Raw genomic sequence first — 20,892 nt, forward strand, 5'->3', positions numbered from 1 at the left:
GTCATCTGATTATTTCTTTACACACACACAAAATAGATGCAAAATGAGAGATAGCAAGGATCTTAAGCAGTTAGTATGAATTTTGCAGCATAACAATGTTTATCGATGCAATTCTCCACCAAGAAGACTGTGTAAACATTTCCTCTATGCTCAACTGCTGTGAAATAAAATGGACATATATGTAACACCACCACCACCAATCCGCAAACCCTCTCCATAGTGAAAAGAAATAAATCCCTTTGAACGCTGATTCACTCCCCTAATGGAGAATTGCACACAATTCTACATTTGGACTCAGACTGGCCAAGAGTCACTACTGATAACCTGCTTGACAAATGGAATGTTGCGGTGCAGTTTCACAATATTACAAGATATTTCAACAAATGGACAGAAAACATAAAACTCCTAAGTATGCAATTTCCTTACCTGTTCAGGGTTTTCAGCGTCCGTCCCTACCACGTCCCCAGTCCTTGCTTTGGGAACTTTAATCAAGTAAGGGGAGAACTGTCTTGATCTAGGTCTATTATATTTAAATGTTTACTAGTTAGTAATGGTGACAGGAGGTAGGGCACAGCTTATCTTTCTGACTATGCAGTGGTTTTTATAAAACCCAAGAGCCCACCTCAGATAAGCACTGAAAACTTTGGTGGCAACACTGCTTCTGTACTTCCTTCATAGAAGCAGGGAGAGAGGGGTCCTTCAGGAGAAGCTAATCTATTCCCTCAGTGATACAAGGAGGTAGCCCATAGTCGTCCCTGCTTATGTCCAATGGACCTGACTTGGATCATGCTAGGCTGATGACGTCTGTGGTTAAACAACTCAAAGCACAGCTCTGGTTTTTCCCTTCTAAAATTCTACAATCTAATTATTACTTGAAACACCAAAAGAAGCAGGCTAATGTTCAGCTGAGTGACTGTTATGAACAGGTAGATTGAACATCTTTAGAACCTATAAAAGGAGGAGGGACTAATTACTTGATTTGTGGAGGGAGAGTGATTTCTTCTAATCCTATCTCGGTCACTTTCTATTTAAGTAACTTCTGGCAAATGATTTGTCTCCATCTCTATTTCTTTACATATAAAGTGCTAAAAGAATATCCCTCCTACACCAAAACTATGTTTTGAAGAACAAATGAAAATAAGTACAATGAAAACTCTAACTTTCTTGATAATTGTGGACAACACTGTATAACTCTCAACACACCTTCTCGGTTTTACTTAATGGTTCCTTCCTCCCCTGCAGTGTGTAAGTTCCATGAGGGTGAGGATTTTGCTTATTTTGCTACTAGGTGTCCCTGTGTAGTGCCTGACACCTCACAGACATTCAATGCACATTTAGTGAATGAAGAGAGCTTCAGAGGAAGTAGATGGCCTTTAAGCTCAAGCAAGAGATAATCTGCCTCAGACAAACAAGACCTTAAAAAGTAAGGTGAGATGCTATGGAGAACAACCTGGCAGTTTCTCAAAAAGATAAGCATAGAATTACTATGTGACCCAGCAATTCCACTCCTAAATACATACCCAGAAGAATTGAAAACAGAGACTCAAACAGATGCTTCTCTGCCAGTGTTCACAGAAGCATTATTCCCACAAGTCAAAAGGCAGAAGCAACCCAAATGTCCATCAACAGATGACTAGATAAACTAAATGTTTCATATATGTACAATGGAATATTATTCAGCCATAAAAAGGAATGAAATATGGATACATGCTACAACATGGATGAACCTTGAAAACATGAGGCTAAATGAAATAAGCCAGATATAAAAGGACAAATATTGTATGATTCCACTTATATGAAGTATCTAAAATAGGAAAATTCATAAAGAAAGAAAGTAGGGCAGGCCACAATGGCTCAGCAGGCAGGAATGCTTGCCTGCGATGCCAGAGGACCCGGGTTCGATTCCTGGTGCCTGCCCATGTAAAAAAAAAAAAAAAAGAAAGTAGAGTAGAGGTTATCAGGAGGGCAGAGGGAAGAATGGGGAATAATTGTTTAAGGGGTATAGAGTCTCTTTTTGGAGAGAGAAAAAATTTCAGAAATAGTGGTGATGCACAATATTGTGAATTTAATTAATATCACTGAATTATACACTTAAAAAGAGTTAAAATAGCAAATTTTATGTTTTGTGTGTGCGTGTGTGTGTATATATATATATATATATGTATGTATATATATACTTTTTTTTTTTTACCACAATCAAAGACAGCAAAAGCACAGACAAACAAAAATCAACTCAGCTGAAAGTGAGTTTGCAAAGGAGGTTGATTGTTCTTTGGTAAATTTAAAAATAGGGCCAGGAACTAAGGATTGAGGATGACAGAAACTTATTTTTGTTTAACAAAGGTTTTATCCTGACCTTAAATATTTTTGTTACCTAAATCATCTGGCTCTTAGTTGTTTTTCATAAATTCAAAGCTATTTTATAGAGGATAAATGATGTTTTCACAGTGGTTTCCATTGACACAAACAGGCTGACCCAGGACTCCAGGTGGCTGCTGAAGGCTCCTGAGAAAGAAGCAGCTTTATTCAATCTCTATACTGAGAAGGATAAACCTAGACTTCAGGAAATGGGGTTAAGTTTTTCTTCTATGGGCGGGCCACGGTGGCTCAACAGGTAAGAATGCTTGTCTGCCATGCCCGAGGACCCGGGTTTGATTGCCGGTGCCTGCCCATGTAAAAAAAAAAACAAAAAAGTTTTTCTCCTATGTTTTCTGTCTCCCCTTTCTCATCCCCTGCTTCTCCCAGGGAAGCCCTTTTCCTTATAGGGCTTCTTCCTCTTCAGCATTTCTAACCTTCATCTCCTAGAGAAACAGAAAGTAATCTGATATTACTTCACTAAAACTCAATCCCAATAATTTAGCGATTTTCATTTTAAGTCTTCGTGGGTTATCAAGGAGTCAACTTTAAAAAAGAAAAAACTCAAAAGAATTTCAAACTTTTGACAGAGCTTTTGGGAATTGGGACCTTCTTATTCTGGAGATCGTAATAACCCAAGAGGATCCATCTGCTTTTTGGAGAGATTGAAAAGACCAAGATTTGATGTCATTCATCTAACTTCCCCAACATCTCCTTTCATCTTCTCTTCCTCTCTTCCCTTCCCCAACCTGAGACACAACTCCACACCCCAGTCACCTGAGGCCCTGAGCGTGTGCTGCCTTGAGGCTTTAAAAAGCTGGCATTAAACCTGATTATAGCACAATAATGTAAGTACATTGAATGAAGTTGAATGTGAGTATGACTGAAGGAAGATGGTGGGGCATATACAATGGACTACTGAGCTGCCCACAAGAAGGAATGAAGTTGTAAGGCATGAAACCAGGTGAATGAACCTTAAGGACTGTATGCTGAATAAATGTCAGGAAAAACTATTATCATGCCTTAGTCATATAGACTAGCTACAATATTAGAAACTTAGTGAACTAAAGTCGAGAACATGAGTTATCAGGTTAGGCCCTATTGTAAAAGGTCCTAGATTGTAAGCTCTTATAGCAGTCATATATATTCAGGAGGTGTAACTGTTCATTCTAAATTCTGAGATACTGAGCTGTTTGTATATAACCTGGTTGTTTCCAGAAACTTCGAGTATTTATATGGCACCTGAGATTCAGAGTTAGGGCTCTAAAGCTGTAAAGCTCAGCCATACCCCATACAGGAACTACTTAAAAAGTTGAAAAAGTGATCAGACTTGGAGTAGAGATATGAATGAAGCTGATCTGGATAGAACTAAGGTAAATCAGAATACAGGGTAAAGGATGATATCCATATTTCAAATCTTCAACTCCTGTGTGAGACTAAAGGGGAGAGATGTTTATTTGGTGCAAATTTATATTTTGGGTAGTGCATTTCCTAATTTAACTTATATGGTCAATTTAGTTGAACACCATAAGTACATGGAATCTTGAATAGGGCGTGAGATTTTGTTGTTTGTCCAGGTTAGTGTGATGCCCTGATAAATCCCAGAGTGATTTGGACAGTGAATAAAGAAGTATTTGAAAAGTCCCCCTGGGAGACTGGGGAGAAAGGTGGAAATATTCACTTCCCCCATTTTGAGAATTTCTGATATTCTCATAACCAGTAGGGATAACCAAATCAATAGGCTGAGCCCCCATCTTGGGGTTTGCCCCTATGAAACTTATTCCTGCAAAGGATAGGTTAAATCTACTATCATTATGCCTGAGAGTCACCCCCAGAAAACCTCTTTTGGAGGAGGGGCCAAGATAGCGGCTTAGCAATGTGTGCGTTTTAGTTCGTCCTCCAGAACAACTACTAAATAACCAGAAACAGTACAGAACAGCTCCCGGAGCCACGTCAGTGACCAAACACACAGCGTACCCCAGTTGAGACCAGCTGGACTGGCTGCAAGCCTCCCCAAAACCGTGAGTTCCCCAAGCCGCGGAGCCCAGCACCCGGCGCCCCTCCCCCACAGGCAGCTTCCCAGAGGGAAAGGAAAGAGACTCTAAACTTGGTCAAGGCAGAGGCCGCTCACTGGGCTCACAGAAAAAGAGGAAAGGGGAGGAAACGGAGGCTTTAGTGGCTGTATCTCTACGGAGACTTGACAGCCTCTGGATTCAGCTGCGGGACTTCTCAGGCTGCAACTGCCCCAAGCATAGGCAGAAACGGGCTGCTTTCAGGGCTGTCTCCCAACTGTGCCTTCCCCAGGAGAGGGGTGAAGCCCAACTCAGGTGGAATCCCTCCGTCAAGGAACTCAAACCCCAGGGATTGGCAATTTGAAGTCATTAAAACCAGCCTACAACCTCTCCTCCGTCTCCACCATGCCCCGAGCAGGGAGAGTCTTCCAAAGTTAAAAGTGCCGCAACATCAAATGCTGGTGCGACTCGCAGGCAGACGTGCCACATACTGGGCAGGATAAGAAAAACAGAGCCCAGAGACTTCACAGGAAAGTCTTTTAACCTGCTGGGTCTCACCCTCAGGGAAAACTGACGCAGGTGACTCCTTGCCCCTGATAGGAGGCCAGTTTAGTCCGGGAAAACCCGGCTGGAGTCTATAATACCCACATAGACCCTCCTAAGGGTGGGGAGGGAAAAGGCACCATACAAGCAGGGCAAGAAACAAGAAAACAAGAACTGAAAAATTATCCTCTGTTAAACAAAACCTAAGCTAGAGGTCCAGAAAAGGCTGAACTGAAGGTCAAAGAACAGATAGACAACAAATTCATATAGCAAGAAAACCCTAGGTAAGAGAAGTGAAAGCAATCACCAGAATAAACTAATTAAGGTAATTAAATGTCTAGACACCAGCAAAAAATAACAGATCACACCACGAAAATTGAAGATATGGCCCAGTCAAAGGAACAAACCAATAGTTCAAACAAGATAGAAGAGCTGAAACAACTAATTCAGAATATACGAACAGACATGGAAAACCTCATCAAAAACCAAATCAATGAATTGAGGGAGGATATGAAGAATGCAAGGAATGAACAAAAAGAAGAAATGGAAAGTCTGAAAAAATGAATCACAGAACTTATGGGGATGAAAGATACAGTAGAAGAGATGAAAAAAAACAATGGAAACCTACAGTGGTAGATTACTAAGAGACAGAGGTTAGGATTAGTAAACTGGAGGATGGAACATCTGAAATCCGACAAGATACAGAAACTATAGGGAAAAAAATGGAGAAATATGAGCAGGGACTCAGGGAACTGAATGATAACATGAAGCGCACAAATATACGTGTTGTGGGGGTCCCGGAAGGAGAAGAGAAGGGAAAAGGAGGAGAAAAACTAATGGAAGAAATTACCACTGAAAATTTCCCAACTCTTACGAAAGACCTAAATTACAGATCCAAGAAGTGCAGCATAACCCAAAGAGAATAGATCCAAATAGACGTTCTCCAAGACACTAACTTGTTAGAATGTCAGAGGTCAAAGAGAAAGAGAGGATCTTGACAGCAGCAAGAGAAAAGCAATACATCACATACAAGGGAAACCCAATAAGACTATGTGTAGATTTCTCAGCAGAAACCATGGAGGCAAGAAGACAGTGGGATGATATATTTAAATTATTAAAAGAGAAAAACTGCCAACCAAGAATCCTATACCCAGCAAAATTGTCCTTCAAAAATGAGGAAGAAATTAAAACATTTTCAGACAAAAAATCACCAAGAGAATTTGTGACCAAGAGACCAGCTCTGCAAGAAATACTAAAGGGAACAGTAGAGACAGATACGAAAAGGCAGAAGAGAGAGGTGTGGAGAAGAGTGTAGAAAGAAGGAAAATTAGATATGACGTACAAAATTAAAAAGGCAAAATGGTAGAGGAAAGTACTACCCAAACAGTAATAACACTAAATGTTAATGGATTGAACTCCCCAATCAAAAGACATAGACTGGCAGAATGGATTAAAAAACAGGATCCTTCTATATGCTGTCTACAGGAAACACATCTTAGACCCAAAGATAAAAATAGGTTGAAAGTGAAAGGTTGGGAAAAGATATTTCATGCAAATAACAACCAGAAAAGAGCAGGAGTAGCTATACTAATATCCAACAAATTAGACTTCAAATGTAAAACAGTTAAAAGAGACAAAGGATACTATGTACTAATAAAAGGAACAATTCAACATGAAGACATAACAATCATAAATATTTATGCACTGAACCAGAATGCCCCAAAATACATGAGGCAAACACTGCAAACACTGAAAAGGGAAATAGACACATATACCATAATAGTTGGAGACTTCAATTCTCCACTCTCATCAATGGGCAGAACATCTAGACAGAGGATCAATAAAGAAGCAGAGAATTTGAATATTACAACAAATGAGCTAGACTTAACAGACATTTATAGGACATTACACCCCACAACAGCAGGATATACCTTTTTCTCAAGTGCTCATGGATCATTCTCAAAGATAGACCATATGCTGGGTCACAAAGCAAGTTTCAACAAATTTAAAAAGATTGAAATCATACAAAACACTTTCTCAGATCATAAGGGAATGAAGATGAAGCTGGAAATCAATAATAGGCAAAGCGCCAGAAAATTCACAAATATGTGGAGGCTCAACAACACACTCTTAAACGACCAGTGGGTCAAGGAAGAAAGTACGAGAGAAATCAGTAAATATCTCGAGGCAAATGAAAATGAAAACACAACATACCAAAACTTATGGGATGCAGCGAAGGCAGTGCTGAGAGGGAAATTTATTACCCTAAATGATTATATCAAAAAAGAAGAAAAGGCAAAAATACAGGAATTAACTGTCCACTTGGAAGAACTGGAGAAAGAACAGCAAACTAACCCCAAAGCAAGCAAAAGGAAAGAAATAACAAAGATTAGAGCAGAAATAAATGAAATTGAGAACATGAAAACAATAGAGAAAATCAATAAAACCAGACGTTGGTTCTATGAGAAAATCAATAAGATTGATGGGCCCTTATCAAGATTGACAAAAAGAAGAAGAGAGAGGATGCAAATAAATAAGATCAGAAATGGAAGAGGAGACATAACCACTGACCCCACAGAAATAAAGGAGGTAATAGCAGGATACTATGAACAACTTTATGCAAATAAATACAACAATGTAGATGAAATGGACAACTTCCTAGAAAGGCATGAACAACCAACTTTGCCTCAAAAAGAAATAGATGACCTCAACAAACCAATCAGAAGCAAAGAAATTGAATCAGTCATTAAAAAGCTTCCCCCCCAAAAAAAGTCCAGGACCAGACAGCTTCACATGTGAATTCTACCAAACATTACGGAAAGAATTAGTACCAATCCTGCTCAAACTCTTCAAAAAAATTGAACTGGAGGGAAAGCTACCTAATTCATTCTATGAAGCCAACATCATCCTCATACCAAAACCAGGCAAAGATATTACTAAAAAAGAAAACTACAGACCAATCTCTCTAATGAATATAGATGCAAAAATCCTCAACAAAATTCTAGCAAATCGAATCCAGCAACACATTAAAAGAATTATACATCATGTCCAAGTAGGATTCATCCCAGGTACGTAAGGATGGTTCAACATAAGAAAATCAATTAATGTAATACACCATATCAACAAATCAAAGCAGAAAAATCACAGGATCATCTCAATTGATGCAGAGAAGGTATTTGACAAAATTCAACATCCTTTCCTGTTGAAAATACTTCAAAGGATAGGAATACAAGGGAATTTCCTTAAAATGATAAAGGGCATATATGAAAAACCCACAGCTAATATCGTCCTCAATGGGGAAAAACTGAAAACTTCCCCCCTAAGATCAGAAACAAGACAAGGATGTCCACTATCACCACTGTTATTCAACATTGTGTTGGAAGTTCTAGCCAGAGCAATTAAACAAGAAAAGAAATACAAGGCATCAAAATTGGAAAGGAAGAAGTAAAACTATCACTGTTTGCAGATGATATGATACTATATGTCGAAACCCTGAAAAATCCACAACAAAACTACTAGAGCAAATAAACGAGTACAGCAAAGCGGCAGGGTACAAAATCAACATTCAAAAATCTGTAGTGTTTCTATACACTAGTAATGAACAATCTGAGGGGGAAATCAAGAAACAAATTCCATTTACAATTGCAACTAAAAGAATAAAATACTTAGGAATAAATTTAACTAAAGAGACAAAAGACCTATACAAAGAAAACTACAAGAAACTGTTAAAAAAAAAATACAGAAGACCTAAATAGATGGAAGAGCATACCGTGTTCATGGATTGGAAGACTAAATACAGTTAAAATGTCAATTCTACCTAAATTGATTTACAGATTCAATGCAATACCAATCAAAATCCCAACAACTTACTTTTCAGAAAGAGAAAAACCAATAAGCAAATTTATCTGGAAGGGCAGGGTGCCCCGAATTGCTAAAAGTATCTTGAGGAAAAAAAACGAAGCTGGAGGTCTCACGCTGCCAGACTTTAAGGCATATTATGAAGCCACAGTGGTCAAAACAGCATGGTATTGGCATAAAGATAGATATATCGACCAATGGAATCGAATAGAGTGCTCAGATATAGACCCTCTCATCTATGGACATTTGATCTTTGATAAGGCAGTCAAGCCAACTCACCTGGGACAGAGCAGTCTCTTCAATAAATGGTGCCTAGAGAACTGGATATCCATATGCAAAAGAATGAAAGAGGACCCGTATCTCACACCCTATACGAAAGTTAACTCAAAGTGGATCAAAGATCTAAACATCAGGTAAGACCATAAAACAGTTAGAGGAAAATGTAGGGAAATATCTTATAAATCTTATAATTGGAGGCGGTTTTATAGGCCTTACACCTAAAGCAAGAGCACTGGAGAAAGAAATAAATAAATGGGAACTCCTCAAAATTAAACACTTTTGTGCATCAAAGAACTTCATCAAGAAAGTAGAAAGACAGCCTACACAATGGGAGACAATATTTGGAAACGACGTATCAGATAAAGGTCTAGTATCCTGAATTTATAAACAGGTTGTTCAACTCAACAACAAAAAGACAGCCAATCCAATTAAAAAATGGGAAAAAGATTGAACAGACACTTCTCAGAAGAGGAAATACCAAAAGGCACATGAAGAGATGCTCAATGTCCCTGGCCATTAGAGAAATGCAAATCAAAACCACAATGAGATATCATCTCATACCAACCAGAATGGCCATTATCAACAAAACAAAAAATGACAAGTGCTGGAGAGGATGTGGAGAAAGAGGCACACTTATTCACTGTTGGTGGGAATTCAAATGGTGCAACCACTGTGGAAGGCAGTTTGGCGGTTCCTCAAAAAGCTGAATATAGAATTGCCATATGACCCAGCAATACCATTGCTGGGTATCTACTCAAAGGACATAAGGGCAAAGACACAAACGGACATTTGCACACCAATGTTTATAGCAGCATTATTTACAGTTGCAAGGAGATGGAAACAGCCAAAATGTCCATCAACAGACGAGTGGCTAAATAAACTGTGGTATATACATACGATGGAATATTATGCAGCGTTAAGACAGGATAAACTTATGAAGTATGTAACAACATGGATGGACCTTGAGAACATTATGCTGAGTGAGACTAGCCAAAAACTAAAGGACAAATACTGTATGGTCTCATTGATATGAACTGACATTAGTGAATAAACTTGGAATATTTTGTTCGTAACAGAGACCATCAGGAGATAGAAATAGGGTAAGATATTGGGCAATTGGAGCTGAAGGGATACAGACTGTGCAACAGGACTGGATACAAAAACTCAGAAATGGACAGCACAATACTACCTAACTGTAATATAATTATGTTAAAACACTGAATGAAGCTGCATGTGAGAATGATAGAGGGAGGAGGGCTGGGGACATATTGAAATCAGAAAGATAGATGTTAAAGATTGAGATGGTATAATCTAGGAATGCCTACAGTGTATAATAACAGTGAAATGTACAAGTACTTGGAATCTCAGGTAAGACATGAGATTTTATTGGTGTCAATGGCTGTGAGATTCCAAACACAGCCGAGAGCTTATCCTGGAGGTTATTCTTATGCATCAAGTAGATATCATCTTGTAATTCAAAATGTAATGGAGAGGCTGGAGGGAACTGCCTGAAAATGTAGAGCTGTGTTCCAGTAGCCATGTTTCTTGATGATGATTGTATAATGATATAGCTTTCACAATGTGACTGTGTGATTGTGAAAACCTTGTGTCTAATGCTCCTTTTATCTACCTTGTCAACAGATGAGTAGAATATATGGAATAAAAATAAATAATAGGGGGAACAAATGTTAAAATAAATTTAGTTTGAAATGCTAGTGATCTATGAAAGCAAGGGGTAAGGGGTATGGTATGTAAAATTTTTTTTTTCTGTTTTTGGTTTATTTTTCTGTTGTCTTTTTTTAATTAATAAACATTTTTTTTAATGTTCAGATTTCAGTGAACAACAACAATAAATATAAGAAGACATGAACACAAAAAAAAAAAAAAAGAAAAGAAAACCTCTTTTGTTGCTCAGATGTGGCCTCTCTTTCTAAGTCAATCTGGCAGGTGAATTCACAGCTGTCCCTCTTATGTGGGAAATGACTCCCAGGGGTGTAAATCTCCCTGGTAACAAGTGACAGAACTCCTGGGATGAGCTGGGACCTGGCATCATGGGATTGAGAAAGCCTTCTTGACCAAAATGGGGAGGAGAAAAATGAGACAAAGTAAAATTTCAGTGGCCGAGAAATTTCAGAATCAAGAGGTTGTTGTGGAGGTTACTCTTATGCATTAGATATGCATAAGATACCCTTTTTTATTTTATGGCATATTGGAGTGGCTGGAGGGAAGTACCTGAAACTGTTGAGCTGTGTTCCAATAGCCTTGATTCTTGAAGATGATTTGTATAATGATACAGCTTTTTCAGTAAAACTATGTGATTGTGAAAACCTTTTGTCTGATGCTCCTTTTATCCAGCACATGGACAGGTGAGTAGGAAAAAAAATGGATAAAAAGAAATAAATGATAGGGGGGATAAGGGGTAAAATAAATTGGGTAGATAGAAATACTAGCGGTCAATGAGTAGGAGGGATAAGGGATATGGGCTGTATGAGTTTTTTTCTTTTTTCTTTTTATTTCTTTTTCTGGAGTGATGTAAATTTTCTAAAAAATTATCATGGTGATGAATACACAACTATGTGGTGATATTGTGAGCCACTGATTGTACACCATGTATGGAATGTATGTGTGTGAAGACTTCTCAGTAAAAATATTTTTTAAAAAAAGTTGTCAGTGAGAAGGAGTGCAGCACCTTTATCTTTCATTATTTTGGAAATATTTATGATAATGATAAGAAGATAAAGTTGCACACCATGAGAATTTCAATACCAAGCACAGATTTGGATATATAATGAAATCAATAAAAATATTTAAATGTGATGACTGTACACAAATAACCATATATGAAGCAAGCACACTCCTACTCCGGGGCCTCTGCCTTAGCTTTTGCCTTTGTCTTTAAACTCTCATCCCAGGTATTCACATGGTGAATTCCCTCACCTCTTTCAGAGTTTTGTGAAAATGCCCCCTTATCAGTGAGGACTTCTTTAAGTGCCCTACCGAAAATAACAAATAATAAACCCACAACTTCTTACCCTTTATCATCTACCTACCCTTCAACTCCTTAATCTCACCCTCCCCCCCACACACACACCTTATTTTTTACCATAGCATTGTATCACCATGAAACATGAGACATATATTTTACTTTTACATCATCTGCCTGTCCCTACAGGAAGGTAAATTCCAGGAAAGCAGGGATTTTTTGTTTTGTTTTGTTTTATTTTGTTTCTCATTTCATGGATCCCCAGTATCTAAAATAGTGCTGACATTTAGTAAGCATTCAGTAAGTACATATTGAATGAATGCAAACTTTATGTGCTTCCTACATACACCTAAATGCTATGCCACATAATAATTGGATATGCTGAAAGAGCAAAGGTGACACCTTGTCGTATCTCTATATTATATTCTAGACAGCAAACAAAAAAATAGTTTACACTCTAAGATTAAACAGGAAAAATGTCAGGCAGGCTCTGTCTATCACCATAGGGAGATTTAAGTATCTCACATAAATTTGCACATCATGTTGCATGTAGAAACGAAATACATACATATATATATATATATATATATATATATATATAGCTTAATACAATTTTTATTCCTTTATTATTCTATTATAATGCTTATGACTAAGTAATTAGAAATTGATGAATGAGACCTATCATAATATGATATATTGTTTTATCCCCACAACGATGTTTTTGCATTTTTAATATTAACAAACAAAATAATAGGTTGGAAAAAGCAGTTAATTTGTGGGGAGACAGTTGAAATTAAAAGGAATGTTCATATTCTAGATAACGCATTTCAATAAAGTTTAAATTTTGTGTAATTAACTAATCTTTTGTAATTAAAAAATAAAAGTAATTAAATTAGAAATAAATTGTTATTAAAATAGGATTAACAATATTTTTCTGAGATACAAGTAAAATTGGGCTACCTGAAATTTCCAGGTACACTTGCATTTTGGAGGATAATAGCTTGGGTAATATGGGCTTGAAATTTTTCCTTCAAAGCCAATGATTTCTTTGACCAGCACTGTGTTTTCACACTCTGGAAAAAAAAAAAATTCAGTTGTGAGATTATAGGAAACACATTTTGTATATTTTTTCTACTATAAATGTATACTTCCTCGATCAACAAGCTTATGTTTTTTAAAAAATTTAAGTGAATTTTCTTTAAAGAGAGAAATAGCACCCTATAGATGTACAACTAAAGTATGTGCTCTCAAGTTCTAAATTTGTTTTCAAATCATATATTTTAGCTGTACATCTGTTGGATGCTATTACTTTCTTCAAAAGAGTAATCTAAATTTTAAAAGTACTAAGCTTATTTTATTCCAATAAGTGTTTATTTATTGTTGAATTGTTGAAGAAATATACAAGGCTTATTGTTCTGTTTCAATAAGATAATCTAAATGTCTATTTCTCCTGACATGGCCATCATTCTGCAAGAATCTAAGCTCCGAGAAAGTACTGTCTATTTTGTTTACTGCTATTTCCCCACCATCTGGAGTCATTCCTGGCATATGGTAAATGCTTGATGAATATTTGTTGAATGAATAGACAAATTCCACTACAATATTTTGGCTATTCCTATTTTTAAACTGTTAATTAGAGATGATTTACTATACCACAGCATTCTCTAATATCTGGCTCAATTAATTTTATTCAATAAAACAATCCATTGTTCATTTGGTTTTCTATTAACCAGAAGAAATATGCCACTGCCCTAAAGAGCAACTGAATCTATAGCTACTGCCACCTAGGTAAGTCAAATCCTCTTCACTCCTCACTTCCTTTGACTTTGTTGAGGTTTGCAAAGAAGTTGCCAAGACGTGACCTGTAAGATCCGACCAGTTACAAGGCAAGGAATATTACAAGAAGACCAGAGTTTCAGTGAAGGTCCGTTTTGTTTTGTTTTATTTTACTTTGTTTTGCTCTACTTCTTCAAGGCAAGTTAAAAAGAAAAGAATGGAGAGAAAGTCAGTTTTACTCCCTGTCTGATCTAGAAAAAGCCATTAAATCCTCTGAGTTTTCCTATTCCCGACTTGTGCCATATTATAGAAAACATTTGAAAACCACAGTGCCAAAATTGTAGTGCTTCACCAAGCTGTATAACCCTTTCTAGGACAACACTCACATGCTTTTCTACAAATGAGAATTCACAGAAGACTGTCCAGTTATTGGAGTCAGTTCCAAGCCCACCTTTCTGTGCTCTGCGGTGCTGAAGCTGGGACTCTGTAAATCCCATTTCTCCTTTGCCACTTGGCTTCCTGTTTGGCTCTGTCAATAGGAGGCACTAAAGGGAAACCAGAAAGCAGGAGGAAGAGAATGGGGCTTCCCGTCTGCTTCCTAGTCCTCTGAAAGTCACCCAAGCCACACCACCTCACCCCTGCAGCAGCACTTCTTTCCTGTAACAGGGTTGAATCCTGTTTGCAGTTCTTCCAACTTCCTCTTCATTGCCTCTTCCTCAAAGATAACAGCCTTGGCTGTCTGGCAGGCCTTCCTCCAAGGTCTTGGTCCCAAGTGCACAAACCGCTGCCTCAAACTCAGAGACACCAGCACCAGCTGAGCAGCAATTCCTCCCCAGAGGTCTGGATACACTCCATAGATCCCTTTCTCCAAGCTCCAAATTTTAATAATTTTAATCTCTTTCCTTTGTTCCCCCAACCTTAGGGGTAAGGGTTGCTTCCTACAATTACTACATTCAGGATACCTTCCAGTTCTCTATTTGCCCTTCTGAGTTACACAGGTAATGACTTTATGCTGAGTGAACAGTTCTTTACATTAAATTTTCTCTGTTAACATAATGGATATAATACCTCTCTTCTGACTGGACCCTGAGTCAGGGTCTCCAACTAATACAATTAGTATTACAACACACAACCTCAGGAAAGAGAAACTCTTTTTTCAACTAGGGAAGACTTACTTTGCTCTGGAATGACTTCGAAATATGCCCGGATTCCGGACAGCCTTCGTATATGAGGAGATTTAAATGTCACTAACATGAGATTATTTGTAGAAACAAATGATATTAATGCTCTCGTGGGTTCACAAATTCTGAAACCAAATGACAGGACAAAAGTACATTAATAATAGGTTATTTGAGGAATGGGCCTTAAGCCAACACTAATTCCATACATTTTCCGGGCCATTTATAGTTCTTCTGGATGGCTGTCACTGGAGTCTTCTTAAGAGCAAACAAGGCATAAAGGCAGCAGGTTTAAGAGCTGAGGTCATGGGCTCTGGCTCAGGAAAACTGAGTTCAAAACTCAGCTCCATCACTTAACTGACGGAGAGGCACTGGGCAGTCGAGGAACAAATTCTAGCAAGTGCCGGTTTTTCCCTTCTATGAAATGGTAATAATAATAATAGCATATTGCAGACAACATTGTGGTGAGACAGCTAAATATGTCTGGGAGGATGTAAAGAAAGTGATATAGAAGTTGAGGAGCTAGGAGTCAGAGGCAAACTTGTTTATCATGCATATCCTTAAATACCACACGTATCCATCACCAAAGTGTAACTATACACACATGCATACATAATACGCTATTAAAAATAGATAGCTCATTTTCATTTTTAAGTAAAAATAGTAGATATGTATATGTGTATATGTGTAATCATATGTATGTATGTATATATATATATGAAAGGATTCATGTAAAAATGGATTCATGTAAAAATGTAACAGACATTTGTTCTGGGTACAGATAGGGAAGTATTTGATACCGCTTTCTCTGACCACATTTTCTGCAATGAACAGTGTTATCTTTCTAATAAAAAAGAAGTATTTTTACATGTTTTACTAAAGCTATACAATCATTGTCATAGAATATTCTTAGATTCTATGGAAGCAGTAGTTTCATAGTGATTGCAAGGAAAGCAAAAGTAAGTAAAACATGTTTTATTGCAGAAATATTAGCTGAAGTCCTTGCTGTGCTGATTTTGAGAGTCTTGTCTGCTACCAGTGGAAAACAAACATTGAGGCTGATAAACCCTGGCTAATACAAGGGGTACTAAATAAGGCAGGGGTCGTGAGTATATAAAGAAATTGTCAAAGAAAAAGAAAGGAGGGAAGACAGAGAAGAAGGGAGGGGAGGAGAGAGGGAAGAAGAAAGAATGAAAAGAAAAGAAATCCAAGGTAAATCCAGATATTGCAAAATAGAAGCTTGATAAAAATCTTTTCAGCCATAAGAGCGTCTGAAAAATACCTGTACAAGGCGGTGCTCCTAACTGGCAAAAGGGAGTCATAAATGGTCAGGGAGTCAGTGACACAGTTGTCTGCTTCAATCTGGATGGACTCAATTGAGAGGCGAATCAGATAACCCACTACAGCCACCAGTTTGAAGTGGCACATCAGCCTCCCGGAAGCTGCATAAATCTCCAGAGGGTAGCGGAGGGATGGGTGATCCGCATAGAAGTCCTGAGAGCAGCCTTTGTCTGTGGAGACAGTACTTTTTAAAAAAGAATAACTCTCCTAGAAATTTTTATAGAAGAGGAGAGAGCAAAAGAGGTCATGGGGAAGACATCTGTCTTTACCAGCCTAGAGTCTTCTCTGTTCTCTTCCAGTAGCAGCTCCTCGATCCTCCGGTAAGAAACTACCCCTACTCTGTCTATCTGGTTTGGCTGGGGTTAAGCTCACCTCTAGTTCTAGACGTGGGCACATGACTCAGACTGGCCAATCACAGTCACAGAAACTGTTTCAGGAAGGGGCGTGTCCCCAATCGGGGACAGTGAGAGGCAGCCCCAGGACTTCTGCATCACTTAAATGGCTGGAATAAGTGGTGGGCTTTTTTTTCACCGTTTAACTATACTTGCTAAACTGATCAATTATAAGCTTGGACCTGCTGGTGACTAGTTTGGCTACCACATTGGAAGCATAATTTAGTGTGCTTAGTTATGAAGCCACAACAGAGGAGCCCTGTCCTTATGGTATTCTATTTTAGGCCCTGGACCCAACAATGCCTGAAGCCACATCGCTCCATGTATGTCCCAGTTACATGAGCCAATCAAGTTTCTTCTGTGTTTAAGCCAGTTTGAGTGCACTTCTGTCCCTTGCAACTGAAAGAGCACTAACAAATACCAAAATTTGAAAAAGAAGACTATGATCAAAGAAGATATTTATTTGGGGAAAAAAATATGAAATAATTTACCAGCTCCTATGGCTGAGGAGTAATCTGATCGAAGCCCAGCTGCATTATAAAAACAAGTAGAAAAGTGTTAGTCCCACCCAGCATTTTACTTTGTTAGAATTTTACTTAGTGAAAATTATTTTCACTATTAAGAGCAATCAAGCATGTCTGGGATTTGTTTTTAAATAATCTAGTGGGGATGGGAATAAGTGTTTAAGGATTAGAGATTGGATATGATGGCCATTAATTAATAGTTGTTGAAGCTTAGTAATGGTTGTATGGAAATTTATTATACTGTTCTCTCTACTTTTGTATGTTTGAAATCACCCCCAATGCCAAGTTAAAAAAAAACTATAAAGGGAAATAAACCAAATAAATGACAATAATTAGTCTCATACCTGAATAACAAAACTGGTGCAGAATTTTCCACTAGAAATTTTTCATTCATTCATTTATTTAATAAACATTATCAACCACCTACTGTATGCCTAGATCATATGAATTAAATCTTATAATTTAATTCAAAAAAGTTAGGAAAGCTGCATAAACTTAGGTTATATAATATTAAACCAGTTCACTCTCAAGACAAATGATGAAATTTGCATTTTGATAGGGTTATGGGGCAGGTCATTTTGGAGCATTGAGTAACCCTACATAATTTATGTGCAATTCTGTCTAAAAGGGGAAGAGACATGATAAACCTCAGCAAAATTCTTCCTTCTCCAGGATGCTTCCTTCTTCCTTTGTGCCTCGAAGACTAGCTTGAAAAGGATGAAGTCAAATAAATTTAGGGAAGGGCAGACTTTAATAAATTCAATTTAAGATATGTTTAGGCCCCAAATCTACTGTTCAATCACTGTTCATAACACTGAGCACTTTCCTGTGCCAGTGTAGCTTCAATGTCTTCAGTTAATCCTATTCCACTGGAATTGTGGAAGAGACTATAATGTTGACTACTGTCAAGGCAAATATCAAGAGTGCTGCAAAAAAGAATGATTAAAGGAGAATTGCCGAACAGTCACCATTTAGTACCACAGAGTCCATGTCCACAGCCAGACCCTGCAAGCTGCCCACAGAAGTCCGGTTTACCACGCTGGTCTGGATAGAGTCTTTCAAGATGGCAGCCACACAGTCCTCACAGAAGATATGGCCGTTGGCATGTGGCATGACAAACACAATCCAAAAGTGGACAAGGAGACCACCTTTGTTGTTGCTGCTATAGTGAAAAAAAAAAACAGAGAGAGAGAGAGGGAGAGAAATTTAGGGCTAGCTCTTAGGGAGCAAGCAGGCTTTGATAGGAAGGCAGTTACCCTATTGCCAAGTTCAAGGCAAGGCCAATGAGCAAGTCCTTTTATTGGACTTAAGTCCCTGCTTTAGGACCCCATTGTCTCCTCTTAAGGAGGTTGAAAAGAGAAAGCATCGGATTATCATGTGGGATTGAAATCTAAAACTCTTACTCACTAGCTGCATCTCCTTTGATAATATGCTATTTCTATGGATATCAGACAGTCTTCACTGCCATTACAAATTACAACAGTTATAATTGTTTATACTTCACTGGCTCCATACACTCTGTTAAATCAGCTTTATCCCATCTAATTCTTTGGGGAAGGTTCTTATTCCAGTTTTACAGATGAGGAACTCAAGGCCAAATACAACTCAAAACCACATAGCTAGGGGCGCATGAGTAGTTCAGTGGTAGAGCTCTTGCCTGCCGTGCAGGAAGACCCAGGTTTGATTCCTGATCCATGCATCCAGAAAAAAAAAAAAACAATTGTGAACTAAATCCCCTATGACATATCACATATCTGCCTCTGTGTGTATGTACATATAAATATAGAAATACATAATATACATATAGAAATAAATGTAGGGAGACACATAAAAAAAATCACATCATTAGTAGCAGATTCAAGCCTAATCTGATGTTTAGTCTAACCCCAGACCCTGAACCCCTAATCCCACAAATACTGCCAAATTTTATGAAAGAAGCAAAAGATTAACTGAGTAGATAACTTAGGAAATGTAAGGTGAAGGAAAGTAAGGAAGTTGTTTTAAGGTTGAGGAAAGTAGGCAAGTTGCTTTACTCAGGACTTCTTAGTGCCTTTAATATTCCAAAGTATATTGTGACTCTCTGCAGATGTATGTGGGGGAGGACATAGGACACAGGGCACAGATTTTCCTAAAAATTATTTGAAAAAATGAGACCTTTTTTCCCCCAGAATATCTCTAATGACTAGGTTTTCACTGAACATATTATGAAAAATATTGGATTATCCTTGTTTGCCCCTACCCACCCAATATCTAGTAGCCGTGCTTGAAGGCCGTTTTGCTCAGAGGCAGGAATATGAGGGGCCAGGAGTCCAGCTATGGGGAGAGGATAGAGATTTCGTAGATGACAAGCAAATACTCACAGTGATACCAGGCCAGAGATTTTGGACACTGTTTGTCCCAATTGCAATTGCTTAGAAGCAGTCCCAACTGCTTCTAAGAAGTTACTAGAGAATGGTGAAATCTCAGCCCATCCACAGCCTTGAGAGAAATTCACAGCAGTGAAAGTAGAAATGCCAAAGCCAGAGACATAAGTTACCTGACATCTGCAACAACAGACTGCTTGTAAAATTTGGAGAAGGCAGATGTTTTATAAACCAGGTTTACCTGAAAAAGAAGAATTGAGGTACCTGGAGTCTTTCTAATTTGGCTTCCTCTGAGAGTACCTTGCATGTTGCAAAGTCAAGCTCTGACAACAAGCAAGGAGAAAAGTAAAGTAAAGACTCCCACAAATGACCCCTAACTGGAAGCCCAGATGTTATTTCTTGAATTCAAGTGAATTCTTGCTTCCTGCAGAAGCTTTGGGTTATTCTGTTTCCTGTGAAGAATAGTTAAATACCTTCGTTCATTTATTGCTGTCTTTAAAGACTCTAATCAAGCCAAATTTATGTATTCTGCACACTCCAAATGTTAATTTTTTATGCAAATAACAGCTGAACTCCCTGAAGCCCATTTTCATTTCTCAATTCGCCACTAGAGGGCAGTCCATGTCCAAAGCTAGACCTACCACCACCGCCCCCCCACCCCCACCCCCCCCACCCCCCCACCCCGAGTTCTGCTGTGTATGAAAGCACGTATCATTTCTTAAACTATACAATTTGGTTTCAGAGGAGAACTATTTCAATTTACCTTCATTACCAAACTCATTGTCTTTTCCCAAATCTTTTCCTCTTTCTGACTTCCCATTCCCACAGAGTAGCAAAACCACCCACCTGATTGCCAAAGAGGGGAAAAAGCAAAACAACCAACCTTAGAACTAGTATAGCATACTGAAAAAAATACAGGCTATGAAGTTCGAACGCACTTACAATGCAGGATAAGTTACTTTAACCTGCTGAGTCTCCGTTGTTGGTGGTTCTTTCCATCTGTAACGTGATGATAAAAAAAAAAAAAAAAAATTCCCGGTGCCTGCCCACGTAAAAAAAAAAAAACCTCCCTCCTTGGGTAACAAGGAAGATAAAATAAGTGGAGGGTTTAGCAACATGCCAGCTGCAGATGCACAGTAGGCATTCAGTAACTAAGAGCTCCTATGACCTCTGTTGTCCTTGACTCCTGTTTCTTGCTCCCACAATCCCTGCTCCTTCCTAATTCTTCATGACAAGGTGACAGCCACAGCATTCATGTCACTGCAGTGCAGACCAGCCTACCCGTAAG

The 20,892-nt window shown here is 38.2% G+C and overlaps 1 protein-coding gene across 1 annotated transcript in view; it reads right to left on the bottom strand.

Annotated features, from left to right (window-relative positions):
• The window catches only part of TMPRSS7 (transmembrane serine protease 7), a 40,395-nt gene that overhangs the window by 18,338 nt on the left and 1,165 nt on the right, over positions 1–20,892 (bottom strand). Inside the window, exons 3-7 of the mRNA XM_077117567.1 lie at positions 19,778–19,845; positions 18,210–18,400; positions 16,267–16,495; positions 14,982–15,112; positions 12,991–13,103 (exon numbers count right to left, since the gene is read on the bottom strand). Coding sequence (XP_076973682.1) covers positions 12,991–13,103; positions 14,982–15,112; positions 16,267–16,495; positions 18,210–18,400; positions 19,778–19,845 — 732 coding nt within the window. The remainder of the gene's footprint in view (positions 1–12,990; positions 13,104–14,981; positions 15,113–16,266; positions 16,496–18,209; positions 18,401–19,777; positions 19,846–20,892) is intronic.

Source organism: Tamandua tetradactyla, chromosome 10, assembly GCF_023851605.1.
Source record: "Tamandua tetradactyla isolate mTamTet1 chromosome 10, mTamTet1.pri, whole genome shotgun sequence".
Classification (NCBI taxonomy): Eukaryota; Metazoa; Chordata; class Mammalia; order Pilosa; family Myrmecophagidae; genus Tamandua; species Tamandua tetradactyla.